This window comes from Centruroides vittatus, unplaced genomic scaffold (assembly GCF_030686945.1).
Source record: "Centruroides vittatus isolate TY-2023 unplaced genomic scaffold, ASM3068694v2 contig_602, whole genome shotgun sequence".
Taxonomy (NCBI): Eukaryota; Metazoa; Arthropoda; class Arachnida; order Scorpiones; family Buthidae; genus Centruroides; species Centruroides vittatus.
The window spans coordinates 692,421-720,027 of record NW_027122368.1 but is presented as its reverse complement, the minus strand read 5'-3'; the positions used below and the strand labels follow the sequence as shown (position 1 = coordinate 720,027).

The window sequence follows — 27,607 nt, the reverse complement described above, 5'->3', positions numbered from 1 at the left end:
CCCGTCCTTCAACAGCCGACCGCCCCATTGTGGGCCTGGCCGAACCCATAATGGGCTTGCTATCAAAAGGCAATGTCAGTGCCGACAAGGCCGAAAGTGTTAAAAAAGACGACGACGTGGCAGTGGCTACTTCTAATTTGACTGATGAGAATAACTTGTTTACTTCATAATAGAAACATTTATTATCTGTTACACATGAAACACTCCTGCGTATCCCAAATAATTTTGAGAGTAATTTGGTAGAACCTGAAAGAATGAGAACTGGAAGATGAAACCGTCGCGTGGAATAGTCAATTTTATTTTTTAAATAAAACGATACGAGGAAAAAATAAATAACAGAGAAGGCAGTGTTCTAAACCAAGTTGTCTGCGATCCAGTCCAGGTATTCGGTGACTCGTGTGTATACTCCCGGATAACCGGGAGTGGCGCATCTCTTGCCAAACGACACCACCCCGATTATATAATATCGTGAAAAATCCGTAGTCGATCTCTCGGCCGTAAGCATCGAAGGTCCTCCCGAATCTCCCTACAGAAAAACAAAAGCATTATCGTATTTAGTTTTTGGAAAATATTCTGCGAATAACTCGATTGTTTGATTGGCTAATTCGGCAAGATTACGACGACAATCGACGTCAACGACAATTTTCACCATTTTGGTTCTAACGTGCACCGGTTCTAATGCTGGCCATTAGGCTTATGTTATGCGTCTTGTTCCGAAATGAGCAATCGAACAGAAGACGACTCGCCACTGTTTACCATCCACGATAAATTATGCAAGGGATTCGAACTCGGATCCTCCAGGGCAATAAGCTAGAACTTAGCATGCGACCATCCGGCAGAATGAAAACGTTCGAATTCCTCTCATCTGACAAGAATCCTTGCTGCCATCGCGAACACCCGCGTAGATGTACTCTCCAGTGATGGGCACCTCTCGTTGAAAAACCTGGAGACACTCGTTGTTAGTCCAAATTGGAATCCGGATCTCCGTCAATTCGGTATTGAAGTTTCCGTCCATAAAACGCCAAAATTAAGAAAAAACGTACGGATTAAATACATGAAAAAAGGTGAAATGGCACTGATCGAAAGCTGTAGTTCCCCATCCTGCCAGGAAGGCGTTCCTTCCCGTAGGATCTTCGTTCCTCAGCTGATCGTAGGGGAGACAAATGGGTCTAATGAATTCGCCGAATCGGACCGCCCCTTTTAGAATCAGAATGGCGATGTCGTTCTTGAACGTTCTTCGAACGAAATCGGGGTGACTCCTCATATCTCGTACTCGAAAGTCGATCGGGTTGGCTCCGTCTGAGTCGTCGTTCAACGTGTGCTCGCCCAACCGAACGGTCAGACTGGACGGATTCATTCTGCGTATGCGAAATAGGTTATTTGCAAAGTAATAAAAGAAGTACAAGAAAAATTCCATACCTACACATTTCCTCTACTGTCCATCACGCAGTGTGAGGCAGTTATGACGTGTCGACTGGATACTAGAGCGTCCCCCGCAATAGGTTCCTCTGGTCAGGCTTCTCCTGGTCAAATAAACGACCGCCTAAAAGGGGGGAAACAAAAGTAGAAGCAAATCTTAGTAGAATTTTTTATACTTGATTTTATACCACGAAGGCAACTGCTTCGTTTGGCTAAAAGTAAAAACAGCGTTGCGCATGATTGTAACCGTGGGATAAGGTAATACGACACAAGGGCAATCTGCCGAAGACGTGCTTTTCACGTGTGAATTTTCTTAAAAATTCACACGTGAAAGGCATGCTTGGGTCAGATGGTCCATTCGGACCATCCGATCGAAGCCAATCAATGGTCTATTGCATCTTTTCTGGTGTCTTCTGACCAGCACCCGTAAGTGCTGATCGGTTCCTATCGTAATGAGTTCTGAGTTCACGAAGCCTGTATTCACGAGGCTTATTCCCATGTAATTTCTTGTTTCTGCATCCGATGGCACCAGAAAGATCTTTATGAGAAAACAAGCAATCGCAGTGGCGTGTAGTCCATGGAAGCTGTGGAAGTGCCACTTTCCTTTCTTTCTTTCTTTTCACAATTTCATATGGAGATTATAGCCTTTGCGGCTCTTTTTCCGACCAACGTTGCCAGTTGCTAAGCGAAACGACCAGAGAGGCTAATGTGCCACTTTCCTTCTCTTTTCTAAAATATAAATACGTATTGTGCGATTATTTTCGTATTTTAACGTACTTTGAGTTACTTAAAATTAATATTTTATTATAACCGCATTATTTATTTTATTACAAATTTCTATACATGTGAAAAACAATGATAAGATTGCTATTGTATTTTTCAGATTTTCAGACATAAAATCTTTCGAATTTTTATCACTTTTACACGTTAACAATTTCAAATATTGCGAGAAACAATTTTCCGAAGCGCGTTTTAATTCTTTAAATTAAGTCATTTTTATGGAGAATTTTTTAATTTATCTAAATTACCTAGTGAATCGCAATATCTATCTTTATGTCCAGACTATATTGACAAGTCATAAAACATATTATAATTAATGACGTACTAAATGACTAACAATGATGTACTAAAAGAATTATATGATTTAATGTCATTAATATTCACGGCACCATAAGCAGTGCCGCTAGCTGTTTGAGCGCCCGTGTGCAATACCGATTATGCCGCCCCTGTTTAACTACGACTATCTACGCTGAGCTTGCCAGTAATACCAATTTGCCGCCCCTGGACGTGCCGCCCGCGTGCGGTGCACGCCTTGCACGCCTGCTTACGGCGGGTCTGGGAGTGCATCTGTTCAGCTCAGTTTCTCAACCATGCAGCGAATTCATACATTCGCAAGGAACACTCAGTCAGAGGAAACTTCGTTTAGTGTCAATTATCTATTTTGGAATTAAAATAAATCAACTGTTTAATTCAATAAATGAAACAGTGAATGTAGAAGTTAAATGTCATTGGACCTCTCAGGGTCTAGACGTTTGTTGCTCGCTGATCTTCGTACAGTAAAGTACGTTGGATGGCGGAGGCCTTCCATGAATTCGGCTAATGACGTCATTACTCCGAAAAAGAGTAATTAACTAATCACAGTAGGCGAGTGATCCAAACAGGAAAATGCGGAGAACATTCTACTAATACTGTGAAACAATCAGCCGAATTCGGCAATCTAAAAATGTATTATGTGACCGCGTTTCATGTCATATAGTCAGGTGACATCTGCAACATTTCCCGAGAACTTATTCTCCTCGAGGATGCCTTTGTATTTTTTTCGCTAAATATTAGAGACCTTACGTGATACGGCAATGATGTCATGTTTCCTAGCACGTGATTCACCTCTCTGCAAACATATAATAACAATAGAATCTGTATTTGTATAAAATTTAAATATATAAAATATTTTTATAAAACGATGTGTTAAGGTTATACGGACAAACGTCTATAATTTCGACCGTTACGAAAGGATACGACCCACCACGACACAGACGAGAAACGAGGAACGACACTCAAAATAGGTGAAAAGCCAAGTCCTTGGCTTATCACCTATTTTGGTCTCGGGGCAGCCTGTCCTGTTTCTGGCTACTCGGTCGCCCCCATTGAAAGCCCGGTCGAACCCATGACCGATACGAAAAAGTTCTTTTTAATGCCGGCGGGAAGAGAAAATAACCAGAATTACTTTAATCTCCTTAATTAGAAAAGAACTTTATTTGAAAATTTTGTCAATTATTGTAGTGTTCCGAATGAATTAATCGTATTCGGTATCGAATGCGATTTTCAGAAACAACAGAGTTAACAGATATTGATACTCAAACACCTCATTTAGATTTTTATATTTAGCCTGGTCGTTTTGAACGTCGTTGTCGTTGACCAACAATTTAAATGGATGGAAATGGCTTATTTCACGACTGGACGAGGCCAATTTTGGATGTAGATGAGCCAATGCTTTCTTCTGTTCGTAATATCGTTCTCTGTCTCTTTCGGCCATCTCTAGGTATGTTTCTTTCTCTTCTCTCTTCATACCATTCCATTTCCTTCCTAATTGCTTAGCTAATTGCCAAACTTTCAGTTCAGGATTTTTCTCTCTCTCGTAAGAATACGTATTTTTAAAAAAGAACATGAAAGAAGGTACATTTTTCTTCGGCAAATATGGCCTCGATTCGTATTTCAGCAATTTCGTAGGACTGGATACCAAAGGATGAAGTGCCCTTTTCTCGTTTTGATATCTATTCCAGTCTTCTTTGGCCTTATTTACGTAACCGTTTTTTGTATTTTGGTCTAAAGTTTTCCATTTTCTTCCCAACGTTTTGGCGACTTCGGTTATTTTCCATTTCTTATCCGATCGCAAAGCACCCTGGTGATCGCAAAAGTATAGTAAAAATGAAGAGTAGGGCCTTTTTGGGAAGTTTGTCTGTTTCTTGATACCTCTTAACTGTTTGCGATGAAACCTTTTCGACTCGGACTCTCCCCTTCTACGAATACGTCTGTAATCCAAAGTCCTGACGTACGAACGCTTAAAAGCCGAAAAAGTTCGAGGAAATTGGCTTTTGGAATTAGCATTCTTCCGATTTTTTTGTCGGGGAGCCATGTTACAGTTATGCCTCTAGTTCGATTGTATACAGGAAAAATACTGTAATTCTTACAACAAAAGAAAACAGACGTTAATTGTTCGTAAGTTAACTCTGTTACGAGCAATTGTTATTTATAAATATATCATTACTTTTCACTTTCGATGCCTTGAAATAATTTACAAATTTAAATTAATACAATAAATATTCAATCGAAATACATTGTACCTATAAATTTAGTTGCGGTAAAAGGATGCGAGTAAATTGATAAACGTCACTCGTATAAATCGGTAAATCTAGAGTACCTAGATGTCAGAGTAGCGACATACGAGTCATCGCCACCATGTTCTGTCGACTGTCATCACGTGGTCTATGGGTTTACATTAAGAAATGACGTTTTTTTAGTTTAATAAAGAATTTTTACGAATAAAATGCTTTATTAAACTAAAAAAACATCGTCATTCTTAATGTAATCCCATAGACCACGTGATGACAGTCGACAGAACATGGTGGCGATGACTCGTATGTCGCTACTCTGATATCTAGGTACTCTAGATAAATCGAAACGAAAACATCTGAGATGTAAGCAAATTGCGCCAAGTAAAAACTTATCACAATTTTGATTGTCGTCTAAGTTTCTACTTGGCACAAGTTTTTTACATCTCACAAGTCGGATGTTTTCGCTTGCTTTGTTATTGATATCCACAGGTTTAACTGATGATAGAACAGTTACAGATCGAACGAGCAAAGTTGCGCACGTCAGATACGATGCATCCAATTAGGCTGGCACAAATAGCGCTGTCCAGCCTGACGAAATAGAATCTATCTCGTCGAAGTTAACATTACCCACCGCCTGTACGACTGATTTGCTGTCTGAGAGAATGACAGTCGGATTGTCGAAGCTGGAGCTGATTTGCAATGCTCGTTTTATTCCTAGAGCCTCTGCGCAAAATACGTTACGGTGCTCGTGTAGAAACCAAGTTTTCCGGAGTTCGCTAGCCAGAAAAACTTTTCGGGCTCACGAACTCCGGGAAACTTGGCTCCTACACGAGCACTAGCCGTTCGGGTACTGGATTTGGAGGCATTCGCCCCAAGAGGAATTTGCCCTGCCAGGACTCCAGCAGCTCCTGAAACCGTGCAAACGTGACCTCCAGAGGGTCAATGGTAGAAAATGATAACTCGTCGAGGCGAAGATGAGGAAGAACTCTAACTGTGCTCGGTGACATATGCCTTTGCCGATAGATGCGTGGGTGTGATAAGCAGAGGGCCACTGGGACGATCCCTAATGACCACTTACACTGCACAGGTTGTTAAAACCCGATCTCGTTGTGGTTCGGATCGGCTGTTTCACACTATGACCGACTGGACCGACTGGTCTGACTCAAAAATCGTGTTGCCATGGCAACAGCAGTTGGTCGACCGACTGGTCGTTCCAGTCGGACAGATTTAAAAAGTTAAATATTTGTAATCGGGTCGGAGCAGTCGGTGAGCTACAGCCAATGAGAGCTTCGAAGCTGTAACCAATCAGAGTTTAGATTTATCCGAAGTTAAAAAATGGCGGAAGGTACAGTACAGTTCTCTCGGAAGCTTTAATAAACGAAGTCAGAAAATATCCGTGGCATTATGATATTCGGCGAGCCAATTATAAAGACATTAAAAAAAATAATAATAATTCTTGAACGGAGATTTCCAAGAAACTAAACGTTGAAGGTACTGTACGTGATTGACTATAAAACATTCCAATAGATATTATTGCCAAAGATATGGCCTGACGATAAATTGTAACATATTGAGAACTACAATTTCTGGAAACGAATGAAATATGTTTTAAAACAATTCGAAATGCTCGATCGCTTTCCATGACGGCCATGTGTTCTATTTAAATTGAAAAACTTACCATGATTGGCTAGTGTTTTGATCTGTAACACGCATTCCGATTGGTCTGTACGAGTCAGCCACCGACATATAATCGTACTCAGTGTGAATGTTTTACTACTAGTCGGTCCGATTATAGGATCGGTCGAATCGGACCGATCGGTCGAGTCGGTTATAGTGTGAAATAGCCCTTAGGAGGGCAAAAAGTGAGTGGGGAGGTCGCGAGCACGTGGACAGGTGTCTTTTCGGGAAAAGGATCGACAGATCGACGGGTTAACAAACAAAACATTTATTGATTAACTAAAGTTAACGTACAAAATTCGGTTACAAGTCTATCTGACTAAACTCTACTCGATTAAATGCGGTTAAATGCGCTTTATAAATTCTAAAAAGGCGGCTATGAATTACGCATATTCCGTTCTAGGGAGAGAGAGTTCACAAAGTTCTAACAAATACTTCTATGTGTGAGATTAGAGGGTATAACAGGAGTATCGCGGTCGTATGTCTTCTCTGACAGGATTCCGTTCCTGGACACGGAAGATCGACTGACACAAGTACATAAATAACTTCCTTGGGTTGATCCGTCCTAAGTTTCCGGTAGTGTGAGCTTTTATAGCGTTAGCGTGGGAAAACGGTTCGTTGTTGACGATGATTTGCAGTTCTTGACAGCCAAGTGTCAACTTTCCCACCTGACTGTTGATAGTTGGAGGAGACCTCTGCTCCAATACTCCGCGAAGTTTTTCTAAGGGGGAGGTGTTTACAACAATTTCGACTATTGAAAAAAAAAAAAAAAAGGAAATTTCTTTTCATTTACAAAATTCCCGCTAAACTCCGCGGTCTCACACGTGACATTGGCAGGACCTTCCGGCGGAGATGGAATAAAACCCGGAAAACGTACGGACACTGGTATAGGATAATATTCCAAACAGGGTGCCGAGAGAAAAATCGAGTGTAGGGGGCTAAACGGACCTCTGGAGATTTGGACGATGGCGTGGGACATCGCTCTTTGACGTATCTTCGCCTGTAACGGAACATAGCTTGTTTCGACGTAAAGCCAGATAAGGGGGTGTGGACTTTGGAACACCCAACGCAGTGCGAAGAGCGGTGTGTATTGGTTTTTCGATACGACTAATCGTGATGGGAGGAGCGCCGTCAAGAATAGGTGAGCCGAAGGTTGCCATAGGACTTAATACCGTATATACTAGACGAAGGTCAACTTTTCTGGCGCCATTTCGACGCGAGGAGAAATATTTTAATAGGAGCTTGCGCGAGTCAGTTTCGATCGCAGGAAGGTTTCATGAACACGCCACGTAAAAGGTCTGTGAAAAATAAATACCTAAGATACGTAATGACGAACGCTGGGGAATAATTCCCGAGCTTAGAGACAGTGCTATTCGTGAGCGGTGGATTTTCAGAGAAAAGTCTATAGTTGCATTTTTGGCGGCTGAGAATGATAGGCTCCATGTAGTTGCCCAGTGTTCGAGGTAGTGAAGAGTAGTCTGGATGCGGGGAGCGGCTTGGGTAGGTCTAGTACTGGTGGTTAGAAGATAAAGATCATCAGCATAGAGAATTGCCGTTACATTGGCTGGAAGTGCTGTCCATAAGTCTGCCATATAAAAAGTAAAAAGGACAGGGGCAAGAACGCTTTCCTGCGGAACACCATGCGGAAAGGTTTGAGATGCTGATAAAACACTCCGCCAGCGGAGTTGGAATGTACGAGTTAGGAGAAACGATGAGATCCAAGTGAGCAACCTCCCTCTGATGCCAAAATATTCCAGTTTTGCCAGGAGCCCCTCCTGGCACACTGAATCATAGGCCCCCTCTAAATCGAGGGCGACCAGGTACACTCAATGACGTCTCGCTCGGGCTACCGCTATATAATGGTGTAGTACCACTAGAGCCTTCCCCAATCCTCGGTAGGGAAGAAAGTCAAAGTGATGAATTAGAAAGAAGTTAGTATGTACTGTACGACCAGGTTCAAGATCCGATACATCATCACTAAGCACGCCGACTGATAATTGTTGTTCAATTTGATTAAGTACCGAAAAAAGAAAAGTACAGTACATCCAATTCGTTTAAATTAAACTATATTGATATTTACGTTTTTTATACATGTGCAATTTAAATATTAATATATCAGGATGAGTCAAAAAGTCAATAAGAACAATAAAGATTATCGTTTTTATTTTTGGTTGGCAACATGACCAGCGTTTCGAACATTTTGGAATATTTAGAACATAAAACAATTTAATTTCGTGCAGTATTTTGAAATATTGCAAAATTTGCAATTATAGGCAAGATCAAAATGTAAGCTGGCGATTATTTGATTATTAATTCGACCGAATTGTTAACGAGAAAAAGTCTTTCTTCGTGGGATGGACGATCAGAAGTGCCGTAGGGCAGCCGTGGAAAGATGCTTTAAGGATATCAAACGAATTAAAAACTGATTTGCAGTTTACAGCGGAAAGTGAAGGGCCAGCACATCGGGCAATTGTGCTGTTTAGGGGGTACGGCTGTTTGAGAGGTTTTCTTCCATAAAATTAATCAAATCTACACTAATTTCACTCGAATATTGCCAAAACACGTATAATTTGTTGGAAATGATCGATATAAAATATGCTACGAACAAAAAATTGTCGGAATACTTATCGAATGTACCCCGTTCGAAGACGCCATTGTTTAAGCTTGTTTTCGTCGCGGAGCGTCACATCGGACGGGGCGCGTACGAAGAGTGTCACGTGACAGCTGTCGGCGCTATTCCATCACGTGACTACTCATCTCTGATGTGTTTCCCGAGAGCTTATTCTTTTTGCGAAGAATTCGCTGAACTTTGGAGACATCATTAATAGAAATATTAAAACATCATTCCATTCTAAATATGGATTAAAATCATATAACAACATATGATAATGTGATATATAATAATTCTGCTCTGTTTTAAATGGTCTAATCTCTTTCATGTCTTAAACAAAATTGAATTATATTTATTTACATCAAGACATTAGACATCTTATGTTGCATCTGATATATATATTATGATGATAAATATTAATCATGATAGAATTATTGTCGTTAGCCAGCAGGTTTTACCTTTGCTGCTTCATATAGTCAATATAATAATAATAATAATAAGTCGTTTCTAATAACAAAAAAAATTTAATAGTATATTATGATCTATCACGTGATGTCTCCAAAGTTCAGCGAATTCTTCGCAAAAAGAATAAGTTCTCCGGAAACACATCAGAGATGAGTAGTCACGTGATGGAATAGCGCCGACAGCTGTCACGTGACACTCTTCGTACGCGCCCCGTCCGATGTGACGCTCCGCGACGAAAACAAGCTTAAACAATGGCGTCTTCGAACGGGGTACATTCGATAAGTATTCCGACAATTCTTTGTTCGTAGCATATTTTATATCGATCATTTCCAACAAATTATACGTGTTTTGGCAATATTCGAGTGAAATTAGTGTAGATTTGATTAATTTTATGGAAGAAAACCTCTCAAACAGCCGTACCTCCTATCGTCCCATATTTACCGTAACTGTTAAAATCAATAATAAAGAATTCACTGGCCGAGGTCATTCTAAACAAATGGCAAAACATACAGCTCCAGAGAATGCATTAGCAGCTTTCGGTTATGTCCCTAATTCGTCAGATATTCCTAATAAGAACGTCGACAACTTTAACCGAGTTCGAGTTCTCCAAAGCCAAACAAGATTTCTATGGAATATTCTGAGAAAATGGATGTAGATATCGTAATGAACACCGATGCGGAAGGAAAACATCCCGTTGCGCTATTAAACGAACTTCATCCAGATTTAAAATTTAATTTAATAGAAGGAAAGAAATCTGTTCTTTTCCACCTCTATTAGTTGAGACGAGATTTTATTTCACTCGTTTCGGGCATTTCGCTCCTCTTCAGTCAACTAATAAAACAATAATACAACATTTCAAACAATATAGCATACACCGATAGATACCACAAAAATTAATTTAAAACGTACCGTTAATTCCTTGAACTCAAGGGTGCGCGTGCACAGCACAATTTGGACCTCAAAGTTACAGCAACAAACGTACATGTTCTACGTACGGCGAATTAAATTATAAAATCTCCTTTAAAATATATAAACATACAGGCTTATTTTATACATATCGGTATATTAAGCATACTCGGTATCTTACTTTTTAAAATTGAACGCAATAAATCTTTAATCTTCTTTTTGACGAACTTTTTTCTTTTCTTCATTGTTGTTTTATCTGACAAAGTAATAAATGTTTGGATTTGGTGTTAACTAAAACCTGAAATGGCGCCTAACGCCAAGCTCTAATGCCAAATTGTCATAATAATTATTTATTTATTATAGCCGACTCTAGCCCGATAATTCGGCTTTTGTGGATGTATAGCTTTGTAACGGGTTAGTCGTTATTTATTTTTGTTAACTAAAACACTCACTTTTCATCTGGCGCTAGCTCGTTATTACGCACTTGTTTGTTGATCATTTGCATATTCTGCTGGTCATGACGATCTGAATTTACATAATTTACTGTATAGCCAAAAGTAGCCAAGTTAGGCTAAATCTGTTTTTTATTTTTTATATGACTATAATATTCTTAACCAGTTCTTGTTTATATTTATGCTTAAATTTTTATTTATAGAATTACTGGACTTTATGATTCATCTCTAAGTTAAATAATTAACGAATAACGTACTGTAATAAACGAAAGTTAAATAAACGAAACGTAAGTTAAATATCAGATTAAAGGAACACGTCGCCGACTTAAGATACAATCGGGTAAACTCTGTATTTCATGATCATTGCCTACTTAATAATTGTAATATAGATCAAGATGGTGCAAAAATTTTATATAAAGAAAAATACGCTTATAATAGAAAATTTAAAGAGAGTGTGGCTATCATAAAGTCCAGTAATTCTATAAATAAAAATTTAAGCATAAATATAAACAAGAACTGGTTAAGAATATTATAGTCATATAAAAAATAAAAAACAGATTTAGCCTAACTTGGCTACTTTTGGCTATACAGTAAATTATGTAAATTCAGATCGTCATGACCAGCAGAATATGCAAATGATCAACAAACAAGTGCGTAATAACGAGCTAGCGCCAGATGAAAAGTGAGTGTTTTAGTTAACAAAAATAAATAACGACTAACCCGTTACAAAGCTATACATCCACAAAAGCCGAATTATCGGGCTAGAGTCGGCTATAATAAATAAATAATTATTATGACAATTTGGCATTAGAGCTTGGCGTTAGGCGCCATTTCAGGTTTTAGTTAACACCAAATCCAAACATTTATTACTTTGTCAGATAAAACAACAATGAAGAAAAGAAAAAAGTTCGTCAAAAAGAAGATTAAAGATTTATTGCGTTCAATTTTAAAAAGTAAGATACCGAGTATGCTTAATATACCGATATGTATAAAATAAGCCTGTATGTTTATATATTTTAAAGGAGATTTTATAATTTAATTCGCCGTACATAGAACATGTACGTTTGTTGCTGTAACTTTGAGGTCCAAATTGTGCTGTGCACGCGCACCCTTGAGTTCAAGGAATTAACGGTACGTTTTAAATTAATTTTTGTGGTATCTATCGGTGTATGTTATATTATTTGAAATGTTGTATATTGTTTTATTAGTTGACTGAAGAGGAGCGAAATGCCCGAAACGAGTGAAATAAAATCTCGTCTCAACTAATAGAGGTGGAAAAGTGCCAACTGTTTAATAAATAACGCGGTCTTGTGTTTGATGCTGAACATATAAGAAAACACGATTTAAGGAATACCTAAATAATAAATTTTCATATTTTAACGTACTTTGAATTAATTAAAATGAATATTTTATTATAACTGCATCATGTATCTTTTACAAATTTCTATACTACATGTGAAAAAAAACGATAAGATTGCTATTGTATATTCGAATAATTCGGTGGCGAAAGGAATGTCGAAACCGGGTCAGTTTCTAATCAGCCAGATTATATAGGCATTAGCACATGCGGTGTACAGTGCACCAACCTCACCCGGTTTAGCTGGTAGAAGCGACACACTCGTAAAGAGTCCTACATTATATCCCGGAGCGGTTGTGGGCTGTTAGCCGCCTGCTAGATATTCGGCCACCCTCGCCCGATTATGTGAATCACGAGCAGACTAGATCAACGGCGGGCAGCCCGCGGGCCAGTTACGGCTGGCGAAAAGTTTCTATCCTGCCCGCGAGATCTTTAATAGATTATTAAATTGGAAAAATAACTAACTAATTAATAGTTATTTTTCCAATTCTTTGTAATTTTCGAAAACGATAAGAGAAATAAATGTAGTAATTAACTTTTTATTTATTTATTTCATATTTGCAGACTAAAACAATTACGAGTCACAAGAAGGCGTCAATTGACTACTACGGCCCGCGGAAAAAAACGTAAAATTTATTCTGGCCCACGTTATAAAAACGGTTGCTCACCCTAGACTAGATTTATAACTTAACCCAACCGATAGGTGTTTACTGGCATGTTTTTATGATAGTTCCGTATAGTTGACAAGAGTTAAAAAAAAAAAAAATCCATTAAAATATTTGATATATTTATTCTGCGTTTATTCTGCTCTCCCATCTTATATTACTTACGAATTTCAATGTTAAACCGGTGATATTACGATTATAGTATGTCCCATCTGTAAGGGAATGCAGAAAAAAACGTGTACAATTCTTGCATAATGTTAAAAAATTAACTGTTACTTTGGCAGCATCATTTACAATTAAATTTAATGAGACGTACAAGGTACAAAAAAAGCTCTAGAATTTATTTTTTTAAAATTTACGATTTATATATCCGTTGTCATAAAAATTTGTCTTTCCAATGTTTTCCCAAGACTACAGATATTCAAGTACAAAGTAACTGGTTTCGACTTATTTCTACTAAGAAGTAGTTAAATAATTAAGAGATTAGGGAATGGGGACATAAATAAAACCCTGCTGAAAGAACCAGAATTTTACTTAAACAAAAGCTCAACCGAACCAATCACTAGCTCAGTACAGTGGGGAACTGATTTCCCCACTGTACTGAGGGATCCGTGTACACCTGATATTAAAACGAATTAGTTAGAAAAATAATGACTATTAGCTGTAAAAATCTAAATATGTTAAACTTATGGTGAGAAACGTTTAAAATTTACAACAGCTCTGTGGCGTCCTTTGAGATATACTAATGGCGCGACAAAAGAGGCATTTGACATTGACCGGTATCGGTCGGCACCCTCGGGAATTGGCAACCTGGTGCATGCACGCGCCGAACACCTACCAGAACCAGTAGCGTATCGAGGGGGTGCAAGGGGTGTAGGTGTATCATGCTCCGGGCGCCACTCGCAGAGGGGTGCCCAAACGGTCTCCAAGACAAACTATACGTGTTTCTGGAAGGGGGAGGGGGCGCCAATAAAGTGTCGTGCCCCGGGCGCCAGTTATGTTCGCTACGCCACTGACCAGGACGTCTCTGATTCCATTCATTAGCCACTCGTAGGGAGCTATTTCACTAAGTGGATTGTTTTAAGATTTAAAAAGTAAAGAATATTTTGTTATTTTTATGTACGTTTCTTCACAAAGTTATATTTAATTATAAGTTTCTTTAAAAGTGTATTCATACAATTAAAGAATTTTTTGTACTAGGTAGGTATATTCATCACATATTTTGTTTTACCAAGTAAGTTTTTCTGATATTTTTAATTTTAGCCCTTATGTCGTGGCTAGTGATTCAAAAATTTATTTTAAAAAAGTTTTGGCTCTAGACCATATAATGAAAAAGAAAACATTATTAAAAGAGAAAGACCGATGCCTAAATTAAATATAAATACGTCGACAAAAAAATTTTGACATTTTGACGATAAAATTTATGACGAATGACGATTCTTTCGTAAAATTGAAGCAATTTGCAAATCGAAGCGGAATAGAATTTAACATTGATAGACAATATAAAATAAATAATGAAAATTATAACATGATAATTACGATTAATAGATGTTATATGTTTTTTCTCAAAGCAAGAATTGGCATTTAGAGGGCATAGGGAATTTATTGAATCTAATATGAAAGTTCAATATAATTACCTCTGTTATTTATTAAGTACGTCAGATAATCTATTAAAAATACATTTAAAGAAGTATACGGTTTTTACTGGCTTATCGAACAAACGAATACGAACGGGCCCTGATGCGCAATTAATTGATTGCCCCTGTAAGTCGGCTTCTTACACAAACACAGCTTCCCTATCATCAAATGTCACGGCACGCCACTGGTAACAATAAAGATTACACAAAACGGAAAATATTGGCCGGAATTTCCATGACGCGCAATTCAGAAATGGATGAGATGGAAATTATTTCTGTATGCACTGGCACAAAAGGCGTTATTGGAAAAATTGTAAGTATAGATAGTACGTGTACGTCTTTGAACGATTGTCACGCAGAAGTACTCGTACGAAGATGTTTGAAAAGTTCTCTGTATTCTCATTTACGATGATAGCCACTGGACGAAAAACTACTCAATCTTTATCGAATGTAACGGAACCGACTCCAACCCGACGTAAAATTTCATCTTTACATTAGCGAACCGCCGTGTGGTGATGCGAGAATACGTTTTCCCGAAGAGTTTAGTCGCCAATCTTTACATCGCGGTGCTTATGGAGTTTTGAGGTCGAAAAACGAATTCCGAAAAGAATCTTTTGACATTGAAAGTAATGATGGAATTCAAACGGTAGAAGTAATAAAACGTAACAAAGAGCAATTTACCACCGTGTCCTGTTCTGATAAAATTGCCTCGTGGAACGTTTTAGGAATTCAAGGTTCCTGCTTAGTCATTTTATACAACCGATATAGCTGGAAAGTATTATTTCGGAAGTGAGATTATTCCGGATATATAATCAGATCTATGTGGGGTCGTTTTGTGAAATCACTTTGCCGGAATCTTATCATTTAAAAAACATAAAATATGCTGAATGAAAAGTCTCGAATACTACTAGTTTGCGGATCTTCCGGATTCTAGTATTAATTGGTCACTAGAATTTAAAACACCAGAAATTATAAATTCAACTACGGGCAAATTACCAGATGGAAACATTTCCAGATTGAGAAGGGAACACTCTTTTATCGATTTCATAATTTATACAACAGAATTCCAAATGTCGCCGATCGACAGTTGAATAGAAGACCAAAGTCGTATTTAGATTCAAAACAATCTTCCCTGAATTATCAAGTAGCGAAAACCATTTTGAAAGAAGCATTTCAAAATGCGGGTTTAGGAACATGGATGACCAAACGGTTCTATCAGGATGATTTCGTCTTGTCATTTTAATGGAACTTTTACCAAATACACCAAATACCATATTTTTTCATTTGGTGTTGATTTATCTTTATAAATGTTGTTATTTGCCGTTATAACAATTTTGAATAATTTAGAAAAATGCGAATTTTACACATTACATTATTTTCTAAAATGTGTTTTTGAATGTCTTGTAAATGGCATTTAAGTTTATAGACGCCTGATTAACTTTTACATAAATTTATACCTAATATATAGCCTTATAATTGTATATGAAAAGCGAAAGCATATTTGTAATTGTAATGTAGAAATGTTGAATGTGGATGTTCACATAAACCAAAGAAAGCCGATCAAAAATGACGACATTTGTTATTTTCATTTTTTTCTTCTGGAATTTTTCCTTCGAAATTGAATTTACAAATTAAAGTTGTTCGAAACATTTTACTTGGTATATTATGAATAAACTAGCAAGTAGGCCCGGCGTTGCTCGGGCAAAAGTAACGATAGCGAAGATTAAGATTATTACGTTATAGTCACAAAAGAAAGAAAGTAATTTCATCAACAAACTAAGTATTTCTAAAGAAAGATCGAATTTGAAAATCGAATGTTCTAATATTGTTCGATTTTCACGACGTGTTCTGATTATATCGTTCGATTTTCATCGAACGTTCTAAAGAAGAAAAGTCGAGAAAAACCGAACTAATCTGTTTAAATTTGAAAATCGAATGTGTTCTAACATATTACTCTTTTTCTTTTTTCTTTTTTTTTCCAGAGCCCGTAAATCTTGCACGTCGCTTTCTCTCGTTCTCCATTGTTACTTCACACTATCATCGTTACTTAACACTTTGGTACTTAAATTTGGTACCCTATCTGTGTACCAAATTTCAACTTTCAACTCCTAACCGTTTTAGCGAAAATTAAGATTATTACGTTACAGTCAACCTCACCCGTTTTCATAGAATGCAAGAATTGGTCACCCCTGTTTCCAGATTAATTACAGAATTTTTAGATGGGTCTAAAAATATGTTCGATTTCCCGCAAAAACGAAAAAACTGCAACTGCGTCTTGCACGTCGCTTTCTCTTAACAATTCTATTGTTACGTAACACTTTTATAGTTGACAATTCCATTGTTACGTAACACTTTTATAGTTGACAATTCCATTGTTACGTAACACTTTTGTTGTTGACAATTTCATTGTTACGTAACACTTCCATTGTTGATGGAAGTGTTAAGCCTTATTCCTATCCCTCTTCTCCGTGGAGAAGAATTTCGAAAAATCCCTTCTTAGTGTGCGTTCTCGTGACGTACCCTAACTGTGTACCAAATTTGAACTTTCAACTCCTAACCGTTTGGGCTCTGCGCTGATTATTATTATTATTATTATTATTATTAACTCGTCTCGATTATATATATATAGATATGAGATCCATTCCGCTGTTAATTATTTTAAATAGTGTTTAAATAGAAGTTATATGGGTTGTGTTAAATTTGTGCATAAAAATGAATTGTTAAATACTATTTTGATAAACGAAGTGACAGTTTACATTCAAATGTGAAATTTTAAACATATCAATACTATGGATTGGTTGGAGTTCTTGCTTTGTTATTGTATTCTAATATCGTGAATTTTGATTGTTGGAAAAAGTTTTCACAAGTTGGAAGATTCATGGGAGTTATGACAGAATGAAAGTAGTTACAAAATCGAAAAAAGTTTCTTTAAAAGTACAGCATTTTGCGTTTGAAAGCACGAGACACGGAACTGTGTAACGACGAATGATATATTGTTATCGTCTAATACTTTTGTAGTTGTAAATTTCGTACTTTTTCATCAGGATTTCACCGTAAATAGAAACAGTCTCGGATTTTAAACTGCTTCCGGAAGTAAGTTTCAAATAACAACGTACGGCATTCACTAAAGAATATTCTGTTTTCAATTTAAATGAAGACGGGAAATAAAATTTTGTACCGACGAAGTTCCGAATGTATCGAATTACGAACAAAACTCCGTTACTAAGTGGCAAGTGTAAAATATTCGTCTATGGCCTTTGATTCCGATAGGACTGGTAAATAATATGTAGTATTTCGTAATTAAATCCAGATAGGAACGTGGTTTCCGTCTTTCGCTCCCGTGGGCCAACTCGTTGCTTAGCGGACGCTGGCATAATGAAAACTAATAAGCGACCACACAGATAATTCATTGAGTCATTAAATCCGTTACATTGAGATTAGTTATTCGGATTAAGAAAACACGTTGACAGGCCGCACGTTTTTATTTATAAAACGAAAAAATAAACCCGACAAATTCATTCGATTTGCAAAGAGTCTTGCGTTTTCGTCAATTAACTTTATTACGCTTCCGCGAAAACTTTTGTATGTCACGAAATGCATAAATAATTAAATATTAATTATAAAATTGTTTTAAGAATAAATAATGTAAAATAAAACAGTTAACAAAATTTTCCGTTAATTATTTAACCAATTTTAAATTGAGTAAATTTTAAAAAACTGTGACGGAGCCGCACGGCGAGTTTATCTGTTGGCGATCGGCAATTGGTGGACGAAGCTGCACGTTTAGAAGTGACGTGTAAGTCGCTGGTCTACTGGTTACAAGATGGCGACTACCGGGAACAACAAGCAACACGAAGGAAAGACGAAATCTCAAACTAATCCTCTCCTTCAAGCCATCGGATGGCAAAGTTTGCTCAGATTTACCATACTCAGCCTGGCATGGTTAGCGGGCTTCAGTTCGCGATTATTTGCCGTCATTCGTTTCGAAAGCATCATACACGAATTCGATCCGTGGTAAGTTTAGGTGTTTAAAAGTATTCTTTAATTAAAATTTGAACTGAGTTTTGGAAAAAAATATACACCTATGACATGTTAAAGAAACCGTTTTCGGCCGATAACATGTAATTATCTTAAATTGTGAATAAATGTAATGTCGCTAATCTATGAATTTCGAGTAAGAATAATAATTTTAAACATACTTTTGAATTGTGAGGAAATACACAGGCCAGTTTATTATACTTTTATCAAATTTTTAAACTTGAATTCATAAAAATAACTATTTTATTCTCTGCAATTTGATTAAATACCATACAATTGAATAGAAGTCTTCCCACTTCTCTAATTAAGAAAAAAACTTTGATTTGCAAAGTGGCAACTTCAACCATTAATATCTTTCTGATGTCGATATCATTATTGCAGTTTTGCTAAATTGTGATTTGATAAGATTTTTAAGCTGATTAAATATACTTTATTTTTCCATGGAGTTTGCTAAAAATTCCCGAATTTTTCAGTAAAATATCAATATTGACATAGTAATGTGGAGATACTCCAAAAAATAACAATGTGGTGTCCATTAGATTCTACGTTCTTGCTGTTCTCTGCTTTAATAAATATAGAATGGATTTAATCTTATTTATGTAAACTGTAACTACGTAATGCTTAATTTATAATGTAGATGTTTTTGTGGATGTGGTGTGGTTAAAAGACTTTGTCCGTAATTTGAAATTTTGTGAAATTTCCACGTTTCTCTATTTAAATCTGCAAGATTTTGGCATAGATGGAAATGTTAGTGGATTGTTTGTGGCCTAAATCGAAGGTAAACTGTTCTTACCTCTTGTCGTTAACTAAAACGTTGGGCTTTGATTATAAATTGGTTAAAGTTTACCTGGGTGGTCCCCGTGGTCGCACTTCCAACTGTGTTCCTGACGGACTCCTCCCGGAGGGGAGCCGCCCGCAGGCCACGAGTTGTTTAATGTTGGTAGTTATTGATTCACGGTAGTTCTTGAACAAAAGAAAAAAAGGAAACGTCTTCTAAAAATGTAATTAACCCAACCAACCTAACCTAACCAAAGCACCGCCATTGGGAGTACCGAGGTAAACTTTAACCTATAAATTAATTGAAATGCCGAGAGAAGGTTTGCTTGGATGGGATTACCGGAATAAGACACTTTAACGTGTTTATTTTTGTACCTTATTTTCCTTGGAAATACTAATCCGTGACGTTATTTTCTTACGTTACTTGTGATTAGAAACCTTCATTTTAAACCTTTCGTCTGTGGCTGTGGTAAAATGTTTACCCTCTGGCTTCTTATGGTTTGTTAATTCGGCTTTGGAATTTAAAAAAATAAATCTTACATTTGATTAATACCATTTTCAAGCATTTAAGATAAAATATTACTTTAAAAACTTAAATTTTTTGGTCTGAGGTAAGATTGATTAAAAGTATGGGTGAGTTTAGTAGTAAATAATCAAAAATAAATTTTTTAACCTTACTGTGTTTTGGTTTATATAGAATTATGCTTTGCCAGGAAAAATACATTCTTCAATACTACAATAAAAATAGTTATTAAACATATATATTTTTATTATGATAGACAAACACGTGTCATCAAATAAAAATGTTTATAAAACAGTACCATTACCTTGATGATGCATTTGTAGAAACCTAATTATTCGTGTATAATTGTGTATTTTATTATATATTATTTTATAGATTAGTACGACTGAACTAACATGAAAGGTTAGATTATTTTTAACAATAAAAATGAATATATAGTCTAGAATTAAGTTTCATCTACAGTTTGTTCTAATGTAATATACAATTAGATTTTGCCTGAGGAATGTCAGTTAAGTTATTGAAAAGTGTTAATGTGATATTAAAAGACTGCATTGCTAGAAGTCTAAGATGTTTTATTTAAATGCTGATCATATTTCATAAATTATCAGGAATATAATTCTAAAAATAAAAAAAAAATAAATGTGTATTGGCATATATATGTATTGTACATGTGTTAAATTTGAAATTAAAATAAAATCTCAAATTAAATGTTTATGCAGTATAGTCAAAAAAAAAAAATCATCTAAAATGGAATAAAATATGAACGAGCAATTATTTATTGTGACATGGTCGTCATGCCGGGCTGTAATTTTGAATCGTATTTTTAATTTAGTTAACTTAAAATGTATGCTCTCCACTTCAAATTAGTAGTGCCTTGTCTCTGTACATCATACTTTTCCTTTAACAATAGAGTCGTGCAGGTCACCTGTCTAACACCTTTTGGGGAAAATTTTTTAAATTGAAATAACGTGACTTCCGGTTTGCATTGGAAGTTTGTATTTAGTTAATTGGGGCCTCCTGCTCCTAAGCTTTCCGTATCTGTTCTCGTCTTTCATCTAACTCTGTTCTCGAGATTAAGGAAGGACAGACGACAGTGGGAATTTATAGGTTTACAATTTTTTCAAATGCAGTCCAATTATGTTCACACTATCCTGATTGTATTGCAATAGAAGCATGTATATGGACTACTAGTTTTATTTATGTTTATCCCAATGTAATGTGCACTATGTCAATCTATTTTATCATTTGTTGTTGTGTGATTATAAATAAAAGTTAAATGCACTGTAGCTTTCAGTCTTAGAAGAGTAGTTTGAATTGGGATTGAAACTGTTTTATTTCATAGAATCTTTGAAAACTGAAATATATATATATATTTTTAAAACATTTAGGATAAATTCAGTTTCAAAAAATTTAAGTGTACCAAAATTTTGTTAGCTAAACTTTTTTGCTTACAATATAACATTCTATTTATTTCTTAAACTTAAAATTTAAATTACATTAATTACCAATTAGTAAATTTAACTATTGAGTACATGATGATGATGAATAGCTTTTCATGTACTCAATAATAACAATAATAATAATGAGTACATGAAAAGCTATTAATTATTACTAAAAATAAAAAACACACAACTGAATGAACAAGCAATATTCTGTATCATATATGGATTTGAATAATTATCTTTCTTCCAGCTATACTTTTGACCCCTGACAGTTATAAATGCAGGAGTGTGCTATTCAGTTAATTTTCAGGTCAACTAAGTAAAATTTGATTATTAATATTATCAAATAATATTAATTGATTGTTAATATTATTGTGGGTAATTAATGTTATTACACACATGTTATTACATATGTGCAGTAACATATGTTTTTTCTTTTTTTGAATCATCAAATTTACAAAATTACATTAAAGAAAATTTTAATGGTCTTTACACGAGGTAACTACAGTACAAAAAATACACTTACGTAAAAACCAGATAAATCAGTTTTGCGATACACCGAAGTGTGTATGTTAGGCCCTTCAAAAGCAATATCTATATCCAAGAAATGGATTTTAGAGTTACTATGCTGCTCGGTGTATCGCAAAACTGATACTGCCTCCATGTATATTCCGATAGGATCCTGTGACCCATTTCAGTATAAAATAGCGGCCTTTAGAGCATTGGTTAGGAGGGCCTTTACGCACTCCTCCTCTCACCAGGCACTAAATCAGGAGATCAAACGTATAAACGAAATAGCGGTAGAACACGGATACACCAACCTGATAAGGGACTATGTAGAAAGTACAGAAAGAGCCAGAAACCGTGTAACAATCCGACGGAAAGGCACTTAAATATTCAAGAAGACAATACTGAAAGGATCCCTATCACTTTTAACCCACAATTAAAATCGTTATATGCTACGATATCCAAAAAACGTCAAGTCCGTATAGCCTACAGAAGATGCCAGACCATTTTCCAAATACTCCGTAACGGAAAAGATCCTCCGAACCCAATCAGACTACCGGGAATATACATCATCCCCCTCAGAGACCACAGATTTGACAGAGATATGGTCTACATTGGCTCCACCAAACGTACAATGGGGATAAGAATTAAAGAACATAAGGTGGACATACTACACAAAAGGCTCACAACAGCTCTCTCAACATATGCCACCGATCAAGAAGTCACGGCGGACTTTAGCGCAGCTCGCATTATCCTCACCACTAACCACCCGGAACATCTCAAATTATTGGAAGCTATGGAAATATACAGAGCAGGATGTAACACCACGTGCATCAATTTTAAAGACACGTTGGCCCTTTCAGCAGCGTGGCAGATCCTGCTGGAAGATAATTTTTAAGCATTAACATCATCACTGCTTCGAAGCGCATGCGCGCTGCACGGACTGGCAATCGTTTCATTTAAAAAATACGTTGGAACGTTTTCACGTGACGGAATTCGAAACATGGTTCTTTCGAAAAGGAATATATTCGAAATTCAACGATCGGCGTAGATTTATTACTACAAAGCCTGAAGAAGAGCCTAGAAGAGGCTACGAAAATGTTTGCGACCCGAATACTGACCACTCTGGTTATCTGGTTTTTACGTAAGTGTATTTTTTGTATGAATTTTTGGTGTGTAAAGAAGATTGAGTAACTACAGTACAGTACATTAACAAATGGTGTGAGTAACAATTCACTGTGGATTGGTAATGCTGTGCTCTGAGATAATGTGTGGTGAATACAAAGAAGTGGTCATTGCTAGATTATGTCTTATAACTGTTGTAACTTTAGAAATACAGTAAGACAACCTCTTAACGCTGCCTTGATTAATGCTGATTTGATATAACGCGGTCTGCTCAAAGTCTAAGAAAAGCTCAAAATTTACACTGATTCAAATTATCACAGCATTTTGTTGATTTGTATATAATACAATTATTCCCAAAGATGAACCTATCAGCAAAAAGTGGAAATTTGTTGTATCTCTGTACTTTCCTTAAATCTATGTTTGTTTGGTGCAATTTTGGAAAAAATATAACATCTTGGATGCCATAGGCAATATCGACTTGGCTTGGCAAGAATTAACTGATAAATGCATGAACAAAGTGTGGAAGAAGTTATGGCTGAAGATATCCACAAGTTCTCAATGAGAAGAGCCTATTGTTGTATCGTTAGGTTGACCAAATTGTCCACCTAATTGATACAGCATTGATGTTTCGAATTTTGTTGGTATCAATATGATATTTTTTCATAAAAATATAATTTTCACTTTATATTTGGTATTTTTAAATTTATTATTTTGTCAGAGAGAGAAACTGGTTTATTTTTAGAAAACTACAAATGTACAATAAACAGGGCAATAAAACAGTAAAATCAACCCATTTCAAGTGACTAATCAATATAAAAAGCAGTTAAGAAATGCTACCTAATAATAACTATTTAAAAACAAAACATTTTCTGTATATTCATGTATGTACTGTACTTATTCTGATAATAGTCATTGTGTAATTGAAAATTATACCATCAAAATTTATTCTTATATGTTAACCGTACAATGTTTATGTTTATTTTTATCAGAAAATTAAAAACTTTATTAAAAAAAAAATACAGAATTATTCACAATTAATAGAGCAACACTGAGAAATTTTATCTTAAAAGTGCAATAAAATTACATTTTATGAAACATCATCAATTAAATGCTCCAACATTTTCAAATATAAAGATATATGATATGATATGCATGGTCTCCTCCAGATTAGTTGATGACAGAGAAGTGTTTGTAAATGTTACTCAAGTTTGTTTTTCCAGTGATGTTTGTAATTCATCTTATTGTAAAAATGCTGCATTTATTCAATATACACACACTGCATAAAAGTTTGTTTCACATGCTTCTACAACAATTATCATCCACAAAGTTGTGCTCCTGAAAAGGAAACAAATTGAGTAATTTTAATAAAAATGTCTATTTTACTAACAAAATTGGTTTTGGATAATAATAATTTTCTTTATATCTTATTTGTTAAATATATACATGAATATAAAATCATACAAACATACCTTTCATACTTTTCCAGCACTGACTTTTATTTTAATATCACAGAATATTTGAATGGTTTCATTTTAGAGCTCAATGTAGCTTTTTTATCTTTAGAATGGCTTCCACCCTGAAGCAGGTCTGTAAATTGGGCCAAAAACGTTTTTTTGTGTATAAAGTGAGTGCTGGAAAAGTATGAAAAGTGTGTTTGTATGATTTTATTCAAGAAATTCCAGCTTTTAAAAGATAATTGGACAGGGTGAGGCAGAAAGGATGCATGTTTTTTAAAAAATCACATCTGTAATTGTTACTACAAAAGATATTTATTGGAAGATGTGAGTTTATATTGAAATAGCATTTTGCAGAATCAAGTGTGGAAAACAACCTCTCCTATGTGGTGTCTGTGACAGTGCGCGAAGCGCCCCCTATGCTTCGGCACCATGGGACCGAAGGATCGACATTGTGTTGGCGAAGACTGCAATGCCTAATTCATCAGGACTGACACCACTGTGTCTTCTAGGTAGACACAGAAACCTAAGTGGTCACCAATTTCATATTTTCTCTGCACAAGCAGTCATGTTGTAGGCTACTGGATTCGGAATGGAGGTGGAAGTAGAGAACTCAGGAAGGAGTACGCTCCACTATTTATCGCAAATACAATATCCGTTTATTGTATGAAATCAACAATTTACAGGTTGTATAAAAGGACATTACTAAGAGAAATTGGACATAGGTTAGAATACGCGGCCATTAACCACGAAAGAGAGTTTACATTAACTTCGCACAAGGATAAGTACCTTTTCTGACGTAGAAGTAGTCCAGGTTATGCTAAGTCCTTTAGAGTTTGTTTAGTCAGTGTTCTGTACTGTTTCCTTAGGCTTTATTTTGGTAGGTTAGTTCAGTAGGATGATTTGGTAAGTTGACAGTTTGACAATTCGCTTGTGCCAACGATAGATCTGACGCTTAGTGGTATTAGCGCGAACTACATAATGGCGGCTGCTATGGGTATAAAGTAGTTTGTTAGAATAGAAAGTGTTCACCCTATCTAATATAGGTCATCGTCAGGTTTAATATTATAAATGTTCCAAAATGGAATGTACCGTTTTCGAATATTTTACATATTTAAAATTTAAAAAAATAATTTAACTTTAAAATAAATTGAAAGAAGTGTGTATATTAAATAAATAAACAAACAAATAAAACAGAAAACAAAACTAAGTAGAAAGAAATGATTTAAAGATTTTCAAGTGCCATTCTTTTTTCTATTAGGCCTATATATTTCTACACTGTTAAAAGCACATTAGCATCCATAGCATTTAGGCAACGGTTTTTCATTTTACTTTTATAAATTTCCACCTTTTCCATCTCCAACGCAATGAATGGAGAGTGCACCGTTTAAATGACTTTAGCCTCTTCCCATTTTACAATCGTTCCTTCAGTCTGTGCTATAATTGATAATATTGTGTTGTGTCGTTTATCAACGTTGTATCAAATGCTCTTTTTCTTATAAAAATCGAGAATGATCTATAAAAGAGCACCTAATATCTGTAGCTTGCTACGGAACGATAAAGACAGCGTAAAAAGGGAAGGTAAAGCTGGGGTATATAAAATTCCATTTGAAAATCAACAGTTAGGAATCGAAAAAGATTATGTGGGTGTGACTAGAAGAAACCTGGCGGTACGTCTGTGAGAACACACACAATTTTGACAAAGGACACAATACTATTAGCAATTATTTCACAGACTGAAGGAGCGATTGTAAAATGGGAAGAGGCTAAAGTCATTTAAACGGTGCACTCTCCATCCATTGCGTTGGAGATGGAAAAGGTGGAAATTTATAAAAGTAAAATGAAAAACCGTTGCCTAAATGCTATGGATGCTAATGCGCTTTTAACAGTGTGGAAATATATAGGCCTAATAGAAAAAAGAATGGCACTTGAAAATCTTTAAATCATTTCTTTCTACTTAGTTTTGTTTTCTGTTTTATTTGTTTGTTTATTTATTTAATATACACACTTCTTTCAATTTATTTTAAAGTTAAATTATTTTTTTTAATTTTAAATATGTAAAATATTCGAAAACGGTACGTTCCATTTTGGAACATTTATAATAATAAACCTGACGATGGCCTATATTAGATAGAGTGAAAACATTTGTATAAAAGAATTTTAAGTTCAGCAAAATTAGCTGTGGTGAAACTGAAGTGAATTGTTTGCTGAGAAAGAGCTGGATAGATGTGAAGTTATCAGTTTTGGTATTTCCTCTCCTTCTGTAAGACATCTTTTTCGATCGGCCACATATTCTAAAATGTCACAAAGTGTAATCATCGTGACTTAAACAACTACGAAATCAACTAGGATTAATGTCGGATACAAATGCGAATAAAACGTTTTGACTACAGAGAGAAAAGTTATTAAAAAGACAACACACAAGTAACTCTCGTACGTTGTCAAGCACACTATACCCTTTGTGGCAGCCATTTTGGTCGACTCATACGCCACCTATATTTACTGGCACAAGCGAATTGGTGATGGAGACAAGCGACGATACCCGCACACAACCAAAGACAGCTGGAGGACCTCTGCTTGATTCATCAACTCCGCCTTTTTATTAGGGGGACTCCTGGGTTTTTCCATAGGCTTTTTTTTTTGGATGTTTTACAGTAATTATCTAATAGATGAATTTCTGCTGCAGGTTCCGGGTGACACACACAAGGAAGCTGTGTCATCTCTGAAAGGAAGTGAATCTGCTGAAAAACATGTTCCTCTCTTTTTGGTGTCTGTTTTCACCTGATTTTGTAAAATTATTACATTTACAAAATTAATACTTTTATTAAAATTATACAATCAGTTTATAACTTGTGCCAAATTTACATGTATGGATTAGATCGGGACTGTCACATGTTCACTATCAGTGATGCATTTCTGGAGGCATTTTTGGAAGTCGGCATTCACTCTTTCCAACATCTTTTGGAAGTCTTTTGTTCATTAGTGTACCTTGTGTACAAAGTGCTTTAACCCAATGTAGGATGGTGTTACAAGCAGGAACAGCTTTGTTTCTGTGGATATTGAAATGATGACGAACTTCATTTGAATGCCATGATAGACTCGTTATTCTTGATGAAACTGTATGCAAATACGCTGTGTTCAATTGTCCACGGTTCCATGCCTTCAATTGAAAATGCAATGTAAAGACCTCACTGCCTTCATGTCACCTGCCACATATCTG

At 35.9% G+C, this 27,607-nt stretch overlaps 3 protein-coding genes and 1 long non-coding RNA gene across 4 annotated transcripts in view; 3 read left to right on the top strand and 1 right to left on the bottom strand.

Moving 5' to 3' along the window:
- Nucleotides 1–223: 223 nt before the first annotated feature.
- On the bottom strand, nucleotides 224–1,533 carry LOC136979333 (proclotting enzyme-like). The gene is made up of 3 exons (XM_067275280.1): nucleotides 1,424–1,533; nucleotides 1,055–1,358; nucleotides 224–526 (listed from the first exon to the last, which is right to left on the bottom strand). The coding sequence occupies exons 1-3, from the start codon at nucleotides 1,441–1,443 to the stop codon at nucleotides 353–355; spliced, it is 498 nt and encodes a 165-aa protein (XP_067131381.1). The 5' UTR covers nucleotides 1,444–1,533; the 3' UTR covers nucleotides 224–352.
- A 4,249-nt stretch (nucleotides 1,534–5,782) lies between these two features.
- LOC136979282 (uncharacterized) lies at nucleotides 5,783–6,781 on the top strand. The gene is made up of 2 exons (XR_010881367.1): nucleotides 5,783–5,863; nucleotides 6,606–6,781. It is a non-coding gene; the product is annotated as an uncharacterized lncRNA (long non-coding RNA).
- Nucleotides 6,782–8,085: 1,304 nt separating this feature from the next.
- LOC136979332 (double-stranded RNA-specific editase Adar-like) lies at nucleotides 8,086–14,933 on the top strand. Its single transcript, XM_067275279.1, has 3 exons — nucleotides 8,086–8,150; nucleotides 9,919–10,155; nucleotides 14,654–14,933. The coding sequence occupies exons 1-3, from the start codon at nucleotides 8,086–8,088 to the stop codon at nucleotides 14,931–14,933; spliced, it is 582 nt and encodes a 193-aa protein (XP_067131380.1).
- A 3,334-nt stretch (nucleotides 14,934–18,267) lies between these two features.
- LOC136979299 (dolichyl-diphosphooligosaccharide--protein glycosyltransferase subunit STT3B-like) overlaps nucleotides 18,268–27,607 on the top strand; it is a 48,379-nt gene continuing 39,039 nt past the window's right edge. The window contains exon 1 of the mRNA XM_067275242.1: nucleotides 18,268–18,535. Coding sequence (XP_067131343.1) covers nucleotides 18,345–18,535 — 191 coding nt within the window. The 5' untranslated portion in view covers nucleotides 18,268–18,344. The remainder of the gene's footprint in view (nucleotides 18,536–27,607) is intronic.